At 44.2% G+C, this 15,632-nt stretch overlaps 1 protein-coding gene across 3 annotated transcripts in view; it reads right to left on the bottom strand.

Annotated features, from left to right (window-relative positions):
• Positions 1-15,632, bottom strand: part of LOC124788124 (collagen alpha-1(XVIII) chain-like) — a 674,174-nt gene that overhangs the window by 104,699 nt on the left and 553,843 nt on the right. For all 3 annotated transcript variants that reach the window (XM_047255257.1, XM_047255259.1, XM_047255258.1), the window contains 2 exons: positions 11,992-12,074; positions 1,409-1,558 (listed from right to left, as the gene is read on the bottom strand). In XM_047255257.1, the coding sequence (XP_047111213.1) occupies positions 1,409-1,558; positions 11,992-12,074 (233 nt within the window). The remainder of the gene's footprint in view (positions 1-1,408; positions 1,559-11,991; positions 12,075-15,632) is intronic.

Raw genomic sequence — 15,632 nt, 5'->3', positions numbered from 1 at the left:
GTAAATGGACGTTCATGCCACCTTTTAGACCTTCAAAGACCTTACTGTTACACATGATTGGATTCCTCTCGACAGCAGCTATCAGAAAATAAGCACCAACTATAGCATCCCATTTCAAAAACAAAGTTGAACTTCATATCTCACCTAGCGACCTCACCTAGCAACAAAAAACCAATGTCATATTATGGCCCCCATTGTCCATGCAACTTCGGTCTCACAAACTTTTCAGCTCCTATCATACTTTCGGAGTTATTCTTGGTGGCAATAATTAGTGACTCATCCTATATAAAATTTGTTACTGCTTTGGAGAGCCTTCATTCTTTTGGTACCATTTTCTTCAATAGCTGAAAATTTTGGAAATTTATGCATGTAAAAATAAAAATACTTCTAGTAAAATTTTTGGGAGATATGAGGCTCATTTCCATTCCTCCTCGCCTGTAGACTACAGCCTGCAGTCTGGCGGCTACCTGGTACCTGTACCAGTGATGGTGGTGGAGTGAGTACACAAGTTCATTTGGAGGCATTGCAGGCAGCTGGATGGCTTAAGGCAGGGCTTCCCAACGTGTGGTCCGCGGACCCCTTAGGGGTCCGTGGCCACCCTTCATGAAATCGTGAAAAATAATGAGTAAAATTATTGAATAAAAATGTGAAAATCAAATTCAACACTTTTTTTCGTGTGACAAAAATGTGTACTTCTACTTCAGGTCGCATTCCCAGGCAGTCTTTGCGGTTCCTAAGTGAGAACGCATACACAGTTTAGTGCCGGAGAATGCGGCTTCTCTGATCGAATGTTTCGCAACAATACGGAGGTCGTTTGTGCGCCAGCTCACGGCGGTAGATGCGTTGAAACCTTTTACGCATGCGCGGAGCGAGCTTTGTCGACCAATCACAGCACTCGCTGGCACGTATGCGGCCCCAGGCATCATTAAATGTTAAACTTGCTTTGTCAGTGCACTACCTACTTCATAAGTCTATTTTTGAACTTCAAGTTGTTTTCATTCATCTCTAAACCAAAGACTATTGATACTTCGGGGAGTGGGGGATGGGGGGGTCATCGGGAACAGACTAGGGGCTCGCCATGGATTTTCGACTGAAGAAGGGGTCCACCAGCTGAAAAGGTTGGGAAGCCCTGGCTTAAGGCATCCATACACAGGCCAACCAGTCGGCCATCCACTCCTGCCACATGGCTTAGCCTCAATCCGTTCACTTGTGTGAGGGCGACTTTACGGTTGTGTCGGATTGCCGGCAGACCTCTAGCTGGCAGTCCTGACTGTTACCTGCCAGCACATACCATGTCAGTGCAGGCAGGCAGGGTCTGCCATGCAGTCACTGTGTTGCCCACACACAGTCAGATGGGTCGGCGAACCAGTCGAGCTGCGAATGGGCGGCATTACAGTGCGGCAGTTACCTGTGCTCCGGGGAGTCCAGGCGCGCCGTCCAGGCCTGGAGGTCCAGCCTCGCCCGCTGGCCCCTGCTCGCCCGCCGCTCCAGGCAGTCCGGGAAGTCCCACCTCTCCCTTCTCTCCCGCTGGGCCCGGCGGTCCGGCAACCGCCAGCTTCTGCACACACCACACACCACTACTTATTACACAGTAACAACGACAGAGCTGAAAACAAGGGCGCCAAGACACCACATAAATTTTACAGCATCTACATCTACATAGCAGATATACTTTGCAAGCCATTGTGTGAACAAAGGACGTTTCATAGAAATATTAGCAGTTCTCAAGCATGTAACATTTGCATACAGAACGAGGGAGACGTGCCTGTTTACGTTATGTGTGTCTGGTACAACATTGTCATGGTTAGCAGTAAAGCTGTTATCAATGCTAAGGTTACTTTGAACACCACGGTGCTTTACTAGGAATGGTCCTAGTGGTATGCCCTTGCCTGCCTCATATCTTCGAACTGACTTAACCAACCAATTATCCAGGGACCTACACTTTAACATGGACACTGAATCACAGCGCAGCATGGAACAGCATTTTATAGTAGTGAACGGGAATGGGAAAACTCGGCCGGTCAAAATCGATACTGGTGTATTGGTTCTGAAAAACCGTGATTTTTTGGAATAGGCCTATGTTTGGCTTCGGTTATAACAGGTGGTTTTTATTTTTTACTAATAACCGGATAAAAAACCGAAAAATCAACTAGCCATAGGAGCAGTGCTAAAATTTTTCATTTTCAAATAAACCTTTATTAAAGAAAGTGTATTTTTATATGTCAAATTTGCATTGCTTTGAAATATTGCGTTACAATAGAAATGGGAAAAGCGATCAGTGCTGTTTTAATAACAATGCCGGTAGAAATGAGCAACAAACACGTGACATAAGAAATGGTACAGCATTGCTGTGACAATAGTGTACCTGTTACGGTGTACTATAGCCATTAACTGATGTATGTGCACATGCAATGTGTAAGACCTGCCCCGTCTCATTGTCGTCGTCGTATTACAGAATGGCACCACTCCTATTCTGGAAATATTTTACAAAGTGCAGTAACAGTGAAGACCATGCACACATATCATCTAATAGGCCTTGTTACATGGTAACAGGTACATTGCCGGCCGCGGTGGTCTCGCGGTTCTAGGCGCGCAGTCCGGAACCGTGCGACTGCTACGGTCGCAGGTTCGAATCCTGCCTCGGGCATGGATGTGTGTGATGTCCTTAGGTTAGTTAGGTTTAAGTAGTTCTAAGTTCTACGGGACTGATGACCACAGCTGTTAAGTCCCATAGGGCAAAAAAAAAAAAAAAAAAAAAAAAAAAAAAAAATAACAGGTACATTATTGTCATAGCAACGCCTTACCAATTATTATGGAATGTGTTTGTTGTGCATTTATATCGGCATTTTTATTGAGACAGCACTGATCGCTTTTCCCATAAATATCAAAGCAATGCTTTAAAAGCTTAAAAACCGGAGGAGCCTCAACAAACTTGCAACATCGTATGAGGAGAAAACTTAAAATTTAACAATTCATTCTTACTTTACGATAAAGATAGAAAGTATCTGATCTGCTGCCTGTGTCTATATAATATGCCTTTACCTACTTGTAGCCCTTCATAGAGGACAAATTAACACGAAAAATAGAGTTCTTGAACCTCAGTTTTCACCCTTTAGCACTGACTATTCGTAAAGCCTAAATAATGATATGATAGGCGATTAAAACGTGATTTCTGAACAGAGTTTCGAAAAGTTAGAATCAGTAGGAAAATACTTATGATTTTTTTGTAGCGTTAAACCACTTATCATTTTTCGAGAAAACCAGCGGATGGTGGAGGGACTAAGTTTCTTTCATTTGCCTATTTAATATTTTCATTCTATGTATCTTGAAAGTGAGGGAGTCAAAATTTTCAATCTTTGTTCGATTTCTGCGTTTATTAAAGGAAGTAATAGGAATAAAAACCCGAAAATCGGTGATTTCAGAAACTGATTATTTTGAGCGGTTTTAACAGTCAGCTTAAATTGCCGTTGAAAAAAAAAAACGATGTAACCGAAAACTAGTTGTTTCAGCAATAACCTCCATCCCTATTAGTCAATCAAGAACTCCGGGAAAAGCGAAAAACAAGGCAATTAAAATAATGCTATTTTGTCAGATAAAGACGTGGTTGAAAACCGTGTATTATGTGAAATAAATTGTTGATGTTATACAGCAACCAACCACATACATTCTGATTGAAAAACTACAACGAACTTTACGAAATGCTACAAAAGGATATAGAAAATTGGATGCACTGATAAGGTAAGAAATTAGGATGTCCTCTGCAAAATCGGCAGAAACAAATATGTGGAAAACACTGACCAGAAGAACTGACAGGATCATAGAACGTTTGTTAAGACGTTAGGGAGTAACTTCCGTAGTTTTAGAGAGAGCTGTAGCAGGGGAAAATAGTTGGGGGAGACAAGATTGCAATATAGTCAACAAATAACTGTGGACGTTGAGTGTTAGTGCTACTCTCACATGAAGAAATTGGAACTGGACGTGAAGTCATCGCAGGCTGCATCAAACTAGTCAGACTGTCAGTGACCCAAAAAAAGGGAAAAAATGCTTATTTTAGTCTCATGATCCCTAGTCGATGATGATATATTGATTTGGGCGTACGAGAACCACAACTTTCACGCCCGTACTAAAATATTTATGCGACGAGAGTGTTTCAAATAATGCTGTTTTCTCAAATAAAGACATGGTTGAAAACCGCATATTATGTGAAATAAATTGTTGATGTTATACGAGGTGCATTCAAGTTCTAAAGCCTCCTATTTTTTTTATAGTTAACTACTCACCCGTAATCGATGAAACTGGCGTTACTTCTCCACCTAATCGCCCTGCAGACGTACAAATTTTTCTCAACGCTGACGCCATGATTCCATGGCAGCGGCGAAGGCTTTTTTAGGAGTCTGTTTTGACCACTGGAAAATCGCTGAGGCAATAGCAGCACGGCTGGTGAATGTGCGTCCACGGAGAGTGTCTTTCATTGTTGGAAAAAGCCAAAAGTCACTAGGAGCCAGGTCAGGTGAGTAGGGAGCATGAGGAATCACTTCAAAGTTGTTATCACGAAGAAACTGTTGCGTAACGTTAGCTCGATGTGCGGGTGCGTTGTCTTGGCGAAACAGCACATGCTCAGCCCTTCCCGGACGTTTTTGTTGCAGTGCAGGAAGGAATTTGTTCTTCAAAACATTTTCGTAGGATGCACCTGTTACCGTAGTGCCCTTTGGAACGCAATGGGTAAGGATTACGCTCTCGCTGTCCCAGAACATGGACACCATCATTTTTTCAGCACTGGCGGTTACCCGAAATTTTTTTGGTGGCGGTGAATCTGTGTGCTTCCATTGAGCTGACTGGCGCTTTGTTTCTGGATTGAAAAATGGCATCCACGTCTCATCCATTGTCACAACCGACGAAAAGAAAGTCCCATTCACGCTGTCGTTGCGCGTCAAAATTGCTTGGCAACATGCCACACGGGCAGCCATGTGGTCGCCTGTCAGCATTTGTGGCACCCACCTGGATGACACTTTTCGCATTTTCAGGTCGTCATGCAGGATTGTGTGCACAGAACCCACAGAAATGCCAACTCTGGAGGCGATCTGTTCAACAGTCATTCGGCGATCCCCCATATCAATTCTCTCCACTTTCTCGATCACGTCGTCAGACCGGCTTGTGCGAGCCCAAGGTTGTTTCGGTTTGTTGTCACACGATGTTCTGCCTTCATTAAACTGTCGCACCCACGAACGCACTTTCGACACATCCGTAACTCAATCACCACATGTCTCCTTCAACTGTCGATGGATTTCAATTGGTTTCACACCACGCAAATTCAGAAAACGAATGATTGCACGCTGTTCAAGTAAGGCAAACGTCGCCATTTTAAGTATTTAAAACAGTTCTCATTCTCGCCGCTGGCGGTAAAATTCCATCTGCCGTACAGTGCTGCCATCTCTGGGACATATTGACAATGAACGCAGCCTCATTTTAAAACAATGCACATGTTTCTATCTCTTTCCAGTCCGGAGAAAAAAAATCGGAGGCCTTAGAACTTGAATGCACCTCGTACAGCAACCAGCCACACACATTCTGATTGAAAAAATACAACAAACTTTACGAATATGACCCACTGCAGGAAAACTAAAAACAAATTTACCAGACGGACATTTCACTGCGACTTATCAGCAAGCTAACCCATCATATGTTTTAACGAAAGCGTGAAATCCGTCTGATGATGATCTGTATGAATTCGAAGCATGTAGCGGAACTTTTTGAATCAAGAAACCTAAAACAAGTTTGTGGTTGGTTGCTGTACACCATTAACAATTTAACTGTTTAAAATGTTTAAACAATAAAAATTCAACAAGAATTAAAATGTAACGATTCCTCATGTACACAGACGCACACATACACACACACACACACACACACACACACACACACACACACACACGCACGCACACACACACACACACACACTATATATATACAAGGGACAGCAAAAGGATAACCTCATTATGTCCCCCCACCCCCACCCCCAACCCCACCACCACAATCACTAGTCTATGTTTTGTGCAACCAGTCAAAATTTGGTAAATGGGAATGGTGATATAATTCCACTAGCTCATTATGAGGAACCTCGGGAATAGTTGTAAGGCATCTCATTATTTCTACCTCTTCTAAATATGAAGCAAATTGTCCTCAGATCCTTCATCTAAAATTTCTAGATTTTTGGAAACGTTGATAATGGAGTGTCACTCACCACATAGGTGTGCACTGAGTGCTGGTTTGAGTTTGTCTTATCAGAATATACTTTAAACGCAACATCAAAACTTCTATGTTTGGACAACACGGTTGTGGAGTAACAGCGATTGATATAAAATTAACTTAGTATTAAGAAAACAGTCTTAATCGCGTTTTTTTTTATTTATTTAGTGCCGACCGGTTTCAGCCCATCGCAGGGGCCATCTTCAGGGCGAACATACTGTGAAATTACAATACATTTCTTAGACAAAACTAATGACAAGCATCTTATAAGAGTGGATTACGTAAATATAATGTTTTACCCACTGGTCGAATGCTGGTGGCGTCACGTCTACCAAGGTGTGGCAGGAGACTGTAAAGAATTTACCTTATGCCTGGGTTTATATAGCAAGCCATAACCACGTGAGCGTAAGCAACGCCTCCAGCAGTGACCAACGGTAGACGTCTAGTCTTAAAAATTAAAAACTACGTTCATTTTGAAAAACACTGTTATATAAATAAACATAAAAAGTATGTGAAAAAGTTTTCAACGTCAAACTTATAAAAGAACGTTAGTAAGTTACCTTATCTTCATTCGTAATATACTATGGGGGAAGGAAACAATTCATGTCTGTATTCTATTTACTTTGTGCTTAATGAAGATAAGGTAATTTACTAACGTTCTTTTATAAGTTTGACGTTGAAAAGTTTTTTCACATATTTTTTTATGAAACTTACTGACAGAGTAAAACTGTGTGCCGGACCGAGACTCGAACTCGGGACATTTGCCTTTCGCGGGCAAGTGCTCTACCAACAGAGCTACCCAAGCATGTCTTACGAGCCGTCCTCACAACTTCAGTTCTGCCAGTACCTCGTCTCCTACCTCCCAAACTTCACAGAAGCTCTTCTGCGAACCTAGCAGAACTAGCACTCCTGGAAGAAAGGATATTGTGGAGACTTAGCCACAGCCTAGTGGATGTTTCCAAAATGAGATTTGCTTGGGTAGCTCTGTTGGTAGAGCACTTGCCCGCGAAAGGCAAAGGCCCCGAGTTCGAGTCTCAGTCCGGCACACAGTTTTAATCTGTCAGTAAGTTTCATATCAGCACACACTCCGCTGCAGAGTGAAAATATCATTCTGGATACTTTTTTATGTTTAGTTATATACAGGGTTATTAGAAATGATTGAAGCGATTTCACAGCTCTACAATAACTTCATTATTTGAGATATTTTCACAATGCTTTGCACACACATACAAAAACTCAAAAAGTTTTTTTAGGCATTCATAAATGTTCGATATGTGTCCCTTTAGTGATTCGGCAGACATCAAGCCGATAATCAAGTTCCTCCCACACTCGGCGCAATGAGTTCGAAAGCATCGTTGATGCGAGCTCGCAGTTCTGGCACGTTTATTGGTAGAGGAGGTTTAAACACTGAATCTTTCACATAACCCCACAGAAAGAAATCGCATGGCGTTAAGTCGGGAGAGCGTGGAGGCCATGACATGAATTGCTGATCATTATCTCCACCGCGACCGATCCATCTCCTGTTTAAGAAATGCCGAACATCATGATGGAAGTGCGGTGGAGCACCATCCTGTTGAAAGATGAAGTCGGCGCTGTCGGTCTCCAGTTGGGGCATGAGCCAATTTTCCAGCATGTCCAGATACACGTGTCCTGTAACGACTTTCTCGCAGAAGAAAAAGGGGCCGTAAATTTTAAACTGTGAGATTGCACAAAACACGTTAACTTTTGGTGAATTGCGAAATTGCTGCATGAATGCGTGAGGATTCTCTACCACCCAGATTCGCACATTGTGTCTGTTCACTTCACCATTAAGAAAAAATGTTGCTTCATCACTGAAAACAAGTTTCGCACTGAACGCATCCTCTTCCATGAGCTGTTGCAACCGCGCCGAAAATTCAAAGCGTTTGACTTTGTCATCGGGTGTCAGGGCTTGTAGCAATTGTAAACGGTAAGGCTTCTGCTTTAGCCTTTTCCGTAAGATTTTCCAAACCGTCGGCTGTGGTACGTTTAGCTCCCTGCTTGCTTTATTCGTCGACTTCCGCGGGCTACGCGTGAAACTTGCCCGCACGCGTTCAACCGTTTCTTCGCTCACAGCAGGCCGACCCGTTGATTTCCCCTTACAGAGGCATCCAGAAGCTTTAAACTGCGCATACCATCGCCGAATGGAGTTAGCAGTTGGTGGATCTTTGTTGAACTTCGTCCTGAAGTGTCGTTGCACTGTTATGATTGACTGATGTGAGTGCATTTCAAGCACGACATACGCTTTCTCGGCTCCTGTCGCCATTTTGTCTCACTGCGCTCTCGAGCGCTCTGGCGGCAGAAACCTGAAGTGCGGCTTCAGCCGAACAAAACTTTATGAGTTTTTCTACGTATCTGTAGTGTGTCGTGACCATATGTCAATGAATGGAGCTACAGTGAATTTACGAAATCGCTTCAATCATTTGTAATAGCCCTGTAATAGTGTTTTTTTAATAATGAACATGGTTTGTTTAAATTGTAAACTTAATACAAATTGTATTTATTCTTCAATTTTTAATTCTAGACATCTACCTTTGGTCACTGCTGGAGGCGTTGCTTACGGTCACGTGCTCATAGCCTGCTATGTAAACCGAGGCATAGGGTAAATTCTTTACTGTCTCCAGCCACACCATGGTAGACGAGACGCCACCAGCAGTTGACCAGTGGGGTAAAACACTATATTTACGTAATCCACTCTTATAAGATGGTTGCCATTAGTTTTGTCCAAGATATATGTTGCAATTTCACAGTATGTTCGCCCTGAAGATGGCCCCTGCGATGGGCTGAAGCCAGGCGGCACTAAATAAATAAAAAAACGCGATTAAGACTGTTTTCTTAATACTAAATCAAAACTGCTGCCTGTCTGACCAACATATTTTACTAGGCAACAGTCACAACAAATGCTACACTCCTGGAAATTGAAATAAGAACACCGTGAATTCACTGTCCCAGGAAGGGGAAACTTTATTGACACATTCCTGGGGTCAGATACATCACATGATCACACTGACAGAACCACAGGCACATAGACACAGGCAACAGAGCATGCACAATGTCGGCACTAGTACAGTGTATATCCACCTTTCGCAGCAATGCAGGCTGCTATTCTCCCATGGAGACGATCGTAGAGATGCTGGATGTAGTCCTGTGGAACGGCTTGCCATGCCATTTCCACCCGGCGCCTCAGTTGGACCAGCGTTCGTGCTGGACGTGCAGACCGCGTGAGACGACGTTTCATCCAGTCCCAAACATGCTCAATGGGGGACAGATCCGGAGATCTTGCTGGCCAGGGTAGTTGACTTACACCTTCTAGAGCACGTTGGGTGGCACGGGATACATGCGGACGTGCATTGTCCTGTTGGAACAGCAAGTTCCCTTGCCGGTCTAGGAATGGTAGAACGATGGGTTCGATGACGGTTTGGATGTACCGTGCACTATTCAGTGTCCCCTCGACGATCACCAGTGGTGTACGGCCAGTGTAGGAGATCGCTCCCCACACCATGATGCCGGGTGTTGGCCCTGTGTGCCTCGGTCGTATGCAGTCCTGATTGTGGCGCTCACCTGCACGGCGCCAAACACGCATACGACCATCATTGGCACCAAGGCAGAAGCGGCTCTCATCGCTGAAGACGACACGTCTCCATTCGTCCCTCCATTCACGCCTGTCGCGACACCACTGGAGGCGGGCTGCACGATGTTGGGGCGTGAGCGGAAGACGGCCTAACGGTGTGCGGGACCGTAGCCCAGCTTCATGGAGACGGTTGCGAATGGTCCTCGCCGATACCCCAGGAGCAACAGTGTCCCTAATTTGCTGGGAAGTGGCGGTGCGGTCCCCTACGGCACTGCGTAGGATCCTACGGTCTTGGCGTGCATCCGTGCGTCGCTGCGGTCCGGTCCCAGGTCGACGGGCACGTGCACCTTCCGCCGACCACTGGCGACAACATCGATGTACTGTGGAGACCTCACGCCCCACGTGTTGAGCAATTCGGCGGTACGTCCACCCGGCCTCCCGCATGCCCACTATACGCCCTCGCTCAAAGTCCGTTAACTGCACATACGGTTCACGTCCACGCTGTCGCGGCATGCTGCCAGTGTTAAAGACTGCGATGGAGCTCCGTATGCCACGGCAAACTGGCTGACACTGACGGCGGCGGTGCACAAATGCTGCGCAGCTAGCGCCATTCGACGGCCAACACCGCGGTTCCTGGTGTGTCCGCTGTGCCGTGCGTGTGATCATTGCTTGTACAGCCCTCTCGCAGTGTCCGGAGCAAGTATGGTGGGTCTGACACACCGGTGTCAATGTGTTCTTTTTTCCATTTCCAGGAGTGTATAAACATCGTACCATTAAAGGAGTCTTATCCCGACATCATACTGTGTCTAACAGAGGCACGAGGATTCTTAGGTATGAAAAAAAGTGTGTAATATTCTTCGCAGGCTATGCTTTGCCAACTTCTTCATATATTCTATCCAGATAAGGGATCTTATGGTGTCTGCTAAGATCTAGCTTCCTTGGTTCTGCTCATGCACTGCTGTGCATTCCTCTTGGAACGGCGCCTGCTTGTTTGTGTTCTACTACACTCCGATCCATGAACGATGGTGGTTCGTGCAGGTCGAGACGTGCAGGTCGAGACAAGGACGGGTCTTACATTGTTGCTGGTTCTAAGCGACGTTGCGGCAGGTGCATACACGTGCTTTGCGCCCGGTGAAAGCGTCTGTCCCGAAAATTATGTATTATCTTGCTTGTGTAGAATTTGTTGCTCACCACCATGATCAGCCATGACAACTCGCAACAAATGGAATAAAAATTTACTAAATAACTCGCTGCGATAGCGTATAATTCTCGCATTACGTACATCATTCATAGCAGAGTGCTCAGAGCACTACCGAACGCTCTCACTGGCTGTTGGAGAATGCGTGACATATGTGCACTGCATAAGACTAAACTCTACCGCCATCATTCGTGACTCCAACTTTTTTTAATGGTGATGCTTGGCAGTTTTTGTTCAACAATATTTTGTTTCTGGGGTTAGGTATTTCTCTAGATTTATTGGCTGTTTTATTCATAATGGTTGCATACTTTATGACGCCAATTTCGTACAGGAAGATAGGGGACTTCTACTAGTTACCTTTACAGAGATTTTAAGGGCGTTATATATTGAATGATCCATGTACGCCACTTGCTAATCAACGTTATATAAATTAATATAATTCTAGTTACGATTTTTGTGTCTTCCTTAGGTCAATAGTTTGTTATCTGCTGATGCGTTTGCCACGTCATGAAACTTGACATGATTAATAAATCATTATGAGACAGCTGTCACGATTTTCATCATCTGAAATGTAACATCACTGTGGTTGCCAGTCACGCCAGTTATCTGTTGGATCTCTGTTACACTTCGGTAAAAAGAAAAGAAGGGACATCACACCTCTGTGCGGGAGCATATAGAATAGATATGTCACTTCAGCCAGTCCCGAGACAGGTTGTGTAATGGAACTTTGTTGAAACTGCGACCCTTCTTGAAGATGTTTTCCACAAATGGGAACGAAACATTGTATTTCTCAAAGTAATTCATTCGACCAAAATCTGGAATATTTTAATAAGTGGTAGACTGTATGCAGATAAAGCAAAGATAGTGTAGCATCTTAGGTAACTATAGATCCTCTCGTAACCCCATTATTATAAAGCAATACGCAGAATTAGTAGGATGATGAACTTTGGAGACTCACCTTGAGCTCCTCCACATCCGGGGGCGGTCCAGGTAGTCCTGGGGGTCCTGGTGGACCAGCCGCTCCGTCAAGCCCTGGAGGTCCTGCAACGTATTAGAGGTCACATAAAAACCTCTTTCATGTTAGATTTCATACCTGAAGTACAAGATGTCGCCGGTATTCGTATAGGAGATTTTGTTCGTTAAAACCAGAAGAAGTTCTACATTTTGGGAGAATTTATCTTTTGAGGCTTGGGCTACCATATCCTATGAAAGCCATCTGTCTGTTGACAGTACAGGAGGCGTTAAGATGGTTACCGCTCAACCTCCGTCACAAAGAGTCAGGAACGCGTTCGAATACACGTGACTAATAGCTAGTTTCGTAGCATGTTTGGGACACGGCATATGTAATGTGTGCACGCTATCAATGGTTGTGGCATACATCAATGGATTTAGTGACACTATAGCAAGAAGTCAAAGCATCAAGTTCAAGCGAATGGGGAGGCTATGTTGCTGAAATTCCTCGATCAGTCATTAAACGTTTTGGTTACGTACTGTCATACAAGATGTAGTAAACAGGCTGGAGGACGTTGTGTGCCCCGTTGTCTTTCTGAAATAACAGCATTTAACAATAATACTGGTAATTTGTCGTGCAAGAGTGGCTGAGAAGCCGCACGTGTTTACGTGTCCAGTTAAGGGTAAGGACATACGAGGTAGCGTTTTCCACTGGCGTTTGAGGAACATCCCCGTGGCCTCCTCGCTAAATCTACATCTACATCTACACAGTTAGTCCGCAATTCACACTTAAGTGCCTGGCAGAGGGTTCATCGAGCCATTTTCATACTACTTCTCTACCATTCCACTCTCGAATGGCGCGTGGGAAAAAGAAACACCCAAATCTTTCCGTTCGAGCTCTGATTTCTCTTATTTTATTATAATGATCATTTCTCCCTACGTAGGCGGGTGTCAACAAAATATTTTTGCATTTGGAAGAGAAAGTTGGTGACTGAAATTTCGTAAATAGATCTCGCCGCAAAGAAAACCGCCTTTGTTTCAGTGACTGCCACACCAACTCGCGTATTATACCAGTGACACTCTCACCCCTATTGCGCGATAACACGAAACGGGCTGCCCTTCTTTGCACTTTTTCGCTGTCCTCCGTCAATCTTACCTAGTAAGGATCCCACACCGCGCAGCAATATTCCAGCAGAGGACGGACAACTGTAATGTAGGCTGTCTCTTTAGTGGGTATGTCGCATCTTCTAAGTTTTCTGCCAACAAAGCGCAGTCTTTGTTTCGCCGTCCCCACAATATTATCTATGTCGTATTTCCAATTTAAGTTGCTCGTAATTGTAATTCGAAGGTATTTAGTCGAATTGACAGCCCTTAGATTTGTGCGATTTATCGTATACCCAAAATTTATCGGAATTCTTTTAGTACCCATATGGATGACCTCGCACTTTTCTTTGTTTAGTGCCAATTGCCACTTTTCGCACCATACAGAAATTCTCTCTAGATCATTTTGTAATTGGAATTGATCGTATTATAATTTTACTAGACGGTAAATTACAGCATCGCTTGCAAACAATCTAAGAGGGCTGCTCAGATTATCAGCTAGATCATTTATGTAAATGCAGAGGGCCTATGACACTACCTTGCGGAACGCCAGATATCAATTCTGTTCTATTCGATGATTTTCCGTCTATCACTACGAACTGTGACCTCTCTTGCTAAACGAAGCTGTGACGAAATGCACTGCTCTTCCTTGTATCTTCTGTGTCTTCTTTGTTAATCATATCCGCTAACGGGCCCAGACTGACGAACAGTGTTCGAGATTGTGTCGAACGAAAGTTTGGTACGCTGCTTTCTTTAATGGCGAATTCATTTCCCTACAGTTCCTCCTACGAATTTCAGCCTGACTTCGTCTACTTTTACAAACAGTATTACGTGGACTTTTCACTTAACATTGCTTCAAGCGCGTTTTAACGACTTTAATTGTTTGTAGTGATTGATCATCAGTTGTACAACAGAACAATAAAGGAATTTTCTGCTTACGTGTATGTAATATGTTGTATACGTCAAGGTTCTACCGTCAGTCACTCCACCCAATGTCATTTCTCTGCAGATCTTTCTACGTTTTGCTTCTATTTCTGATTTTGCAATTTTGCTATATGGAACATTATCAGAGAATGGTCTCATAGAACTTGCGACATTAGTTGTTATACACTACATGATTTTCTGTATTATTAATATTAACGTCGTTGTATCAATCAACCATTGATACCTCATCTTACCACATCCCTGCACGCTTACACTGATGAGCCAAAACATGGCCGGTGCTCACCACGAGGCTGAATGCCGCCTGGTAGTGCTACGGGCACATGACCCGGTATGGTAAGTGTTCAGGCGGATCAGAGACGAATGGGGAGTCATTATAGCGATGAAACTGGCCGCAAATCGAGAAGTCTACTGATGACTAGTTGTTTTAGCCCGGCACATGGGAACGAGCGTGGCTGAAACGACGAAGCTGCTCGGCTGTTCGCATGTTATCATTGTGAGCATATTTGGAAAGTGGTTGAAGGACGTTAAAACCACGAGTAGGAGACAAGATGTTGGATGTAAACACCTCACCGCAGAACGAGGAAGTCGGAGGCTTACCCACTCTGTAATGCAGGACAGGTGGCAATCTGTGACAGATATGACGAGAGAATACAATGCAGGTGCAGGCGCAAGTGTTTCGGAGGACATGGTTCACTGCGCATTGTTGGACATGGGGCTCTGTAGCAAACGACGCCTAGGTGTACTTCCCATGTTGACCCAACGACATCGGTGGTTACGAATGGAGTCAGCATGCGTATTGGACGATGTATCAATGGAAAATTGCCGTTTGATAACATGATGCACGTTTTTCTTTGGCACATCAGGCCAACGGTCGTGTCTGGATACATCCTCATCCAGGATGGCGGCTACAGGAAAGAGGCATCGCGCTGGCTGCCAGTGAGCATTGATTTATATCACTGAGGCAAGTTGAAAATTTGTGCCGGACGGGGATTCGAACCTGGATATCCTACTTACTAAGAAGATGTGCTACCACTACGTCATTCGGACACAGTGGTCACCGCAATTGCACAGGTTACCGTAGCACGCCTCCAAATTCTACCACAGACTACTGAATGTAGTTCCCCTGCTCATTAGCGTCATTACTCGTGGAATTTCATCAATTCCCGTAAGGGTTCGAGCTTGGTGTGCATCTGCACTGAAGGGATCATTGGCTGCCATAGCGTTAATTCTATAGATGTGGTGTCTGTTCTTTTAGACATTTCTGAAAGAACAAACACAGCATATATTCTACTTAGGACACTTACGGTCTCCGAAAGGGTTATTTGCTTGAACATACACTGAGTTCCACAATTATAAAACAGATTGGCCTATTATTACGCGCATCCGCACCACGAGCCTCCCTGAAACTGACAGTGAGTTGCCTTCTTTCTTCAATAGCCTCATGGCGTTCGTTGCTCTAGAGAACTACGGTAAACAGCTGTTAGAAGGAGACTAAGTTTTTCGCATAATCCATATACACACATCAAAAAAAGTTTTGCGTCACCGCAGTTCTGAGAGTTCTGGAAACTGTACACAAAATTGGAATAGAGATCAACATAAACA

The sequence above is a fragment of the Schistocerca piceifrons genome, chromosome 3 (assembly GCF_021461385.2).
Source record: "Schistocerca piceifrons isolate TAMUIC-IGC-003096 chromosome 3, iqSchPice1.1, whole genome shotgun sequence".
Taxonomy (NCBI): domain Eukaryota; kingdom Metazoa; phylum Arthropoda; class Insecta; order Orthoptera; family Acrididae; genus Schistocerca; species Schistocerca piceifrons.
This window is presented reverse-complemented; position numbering and strand designations above follow the sequence as displayed.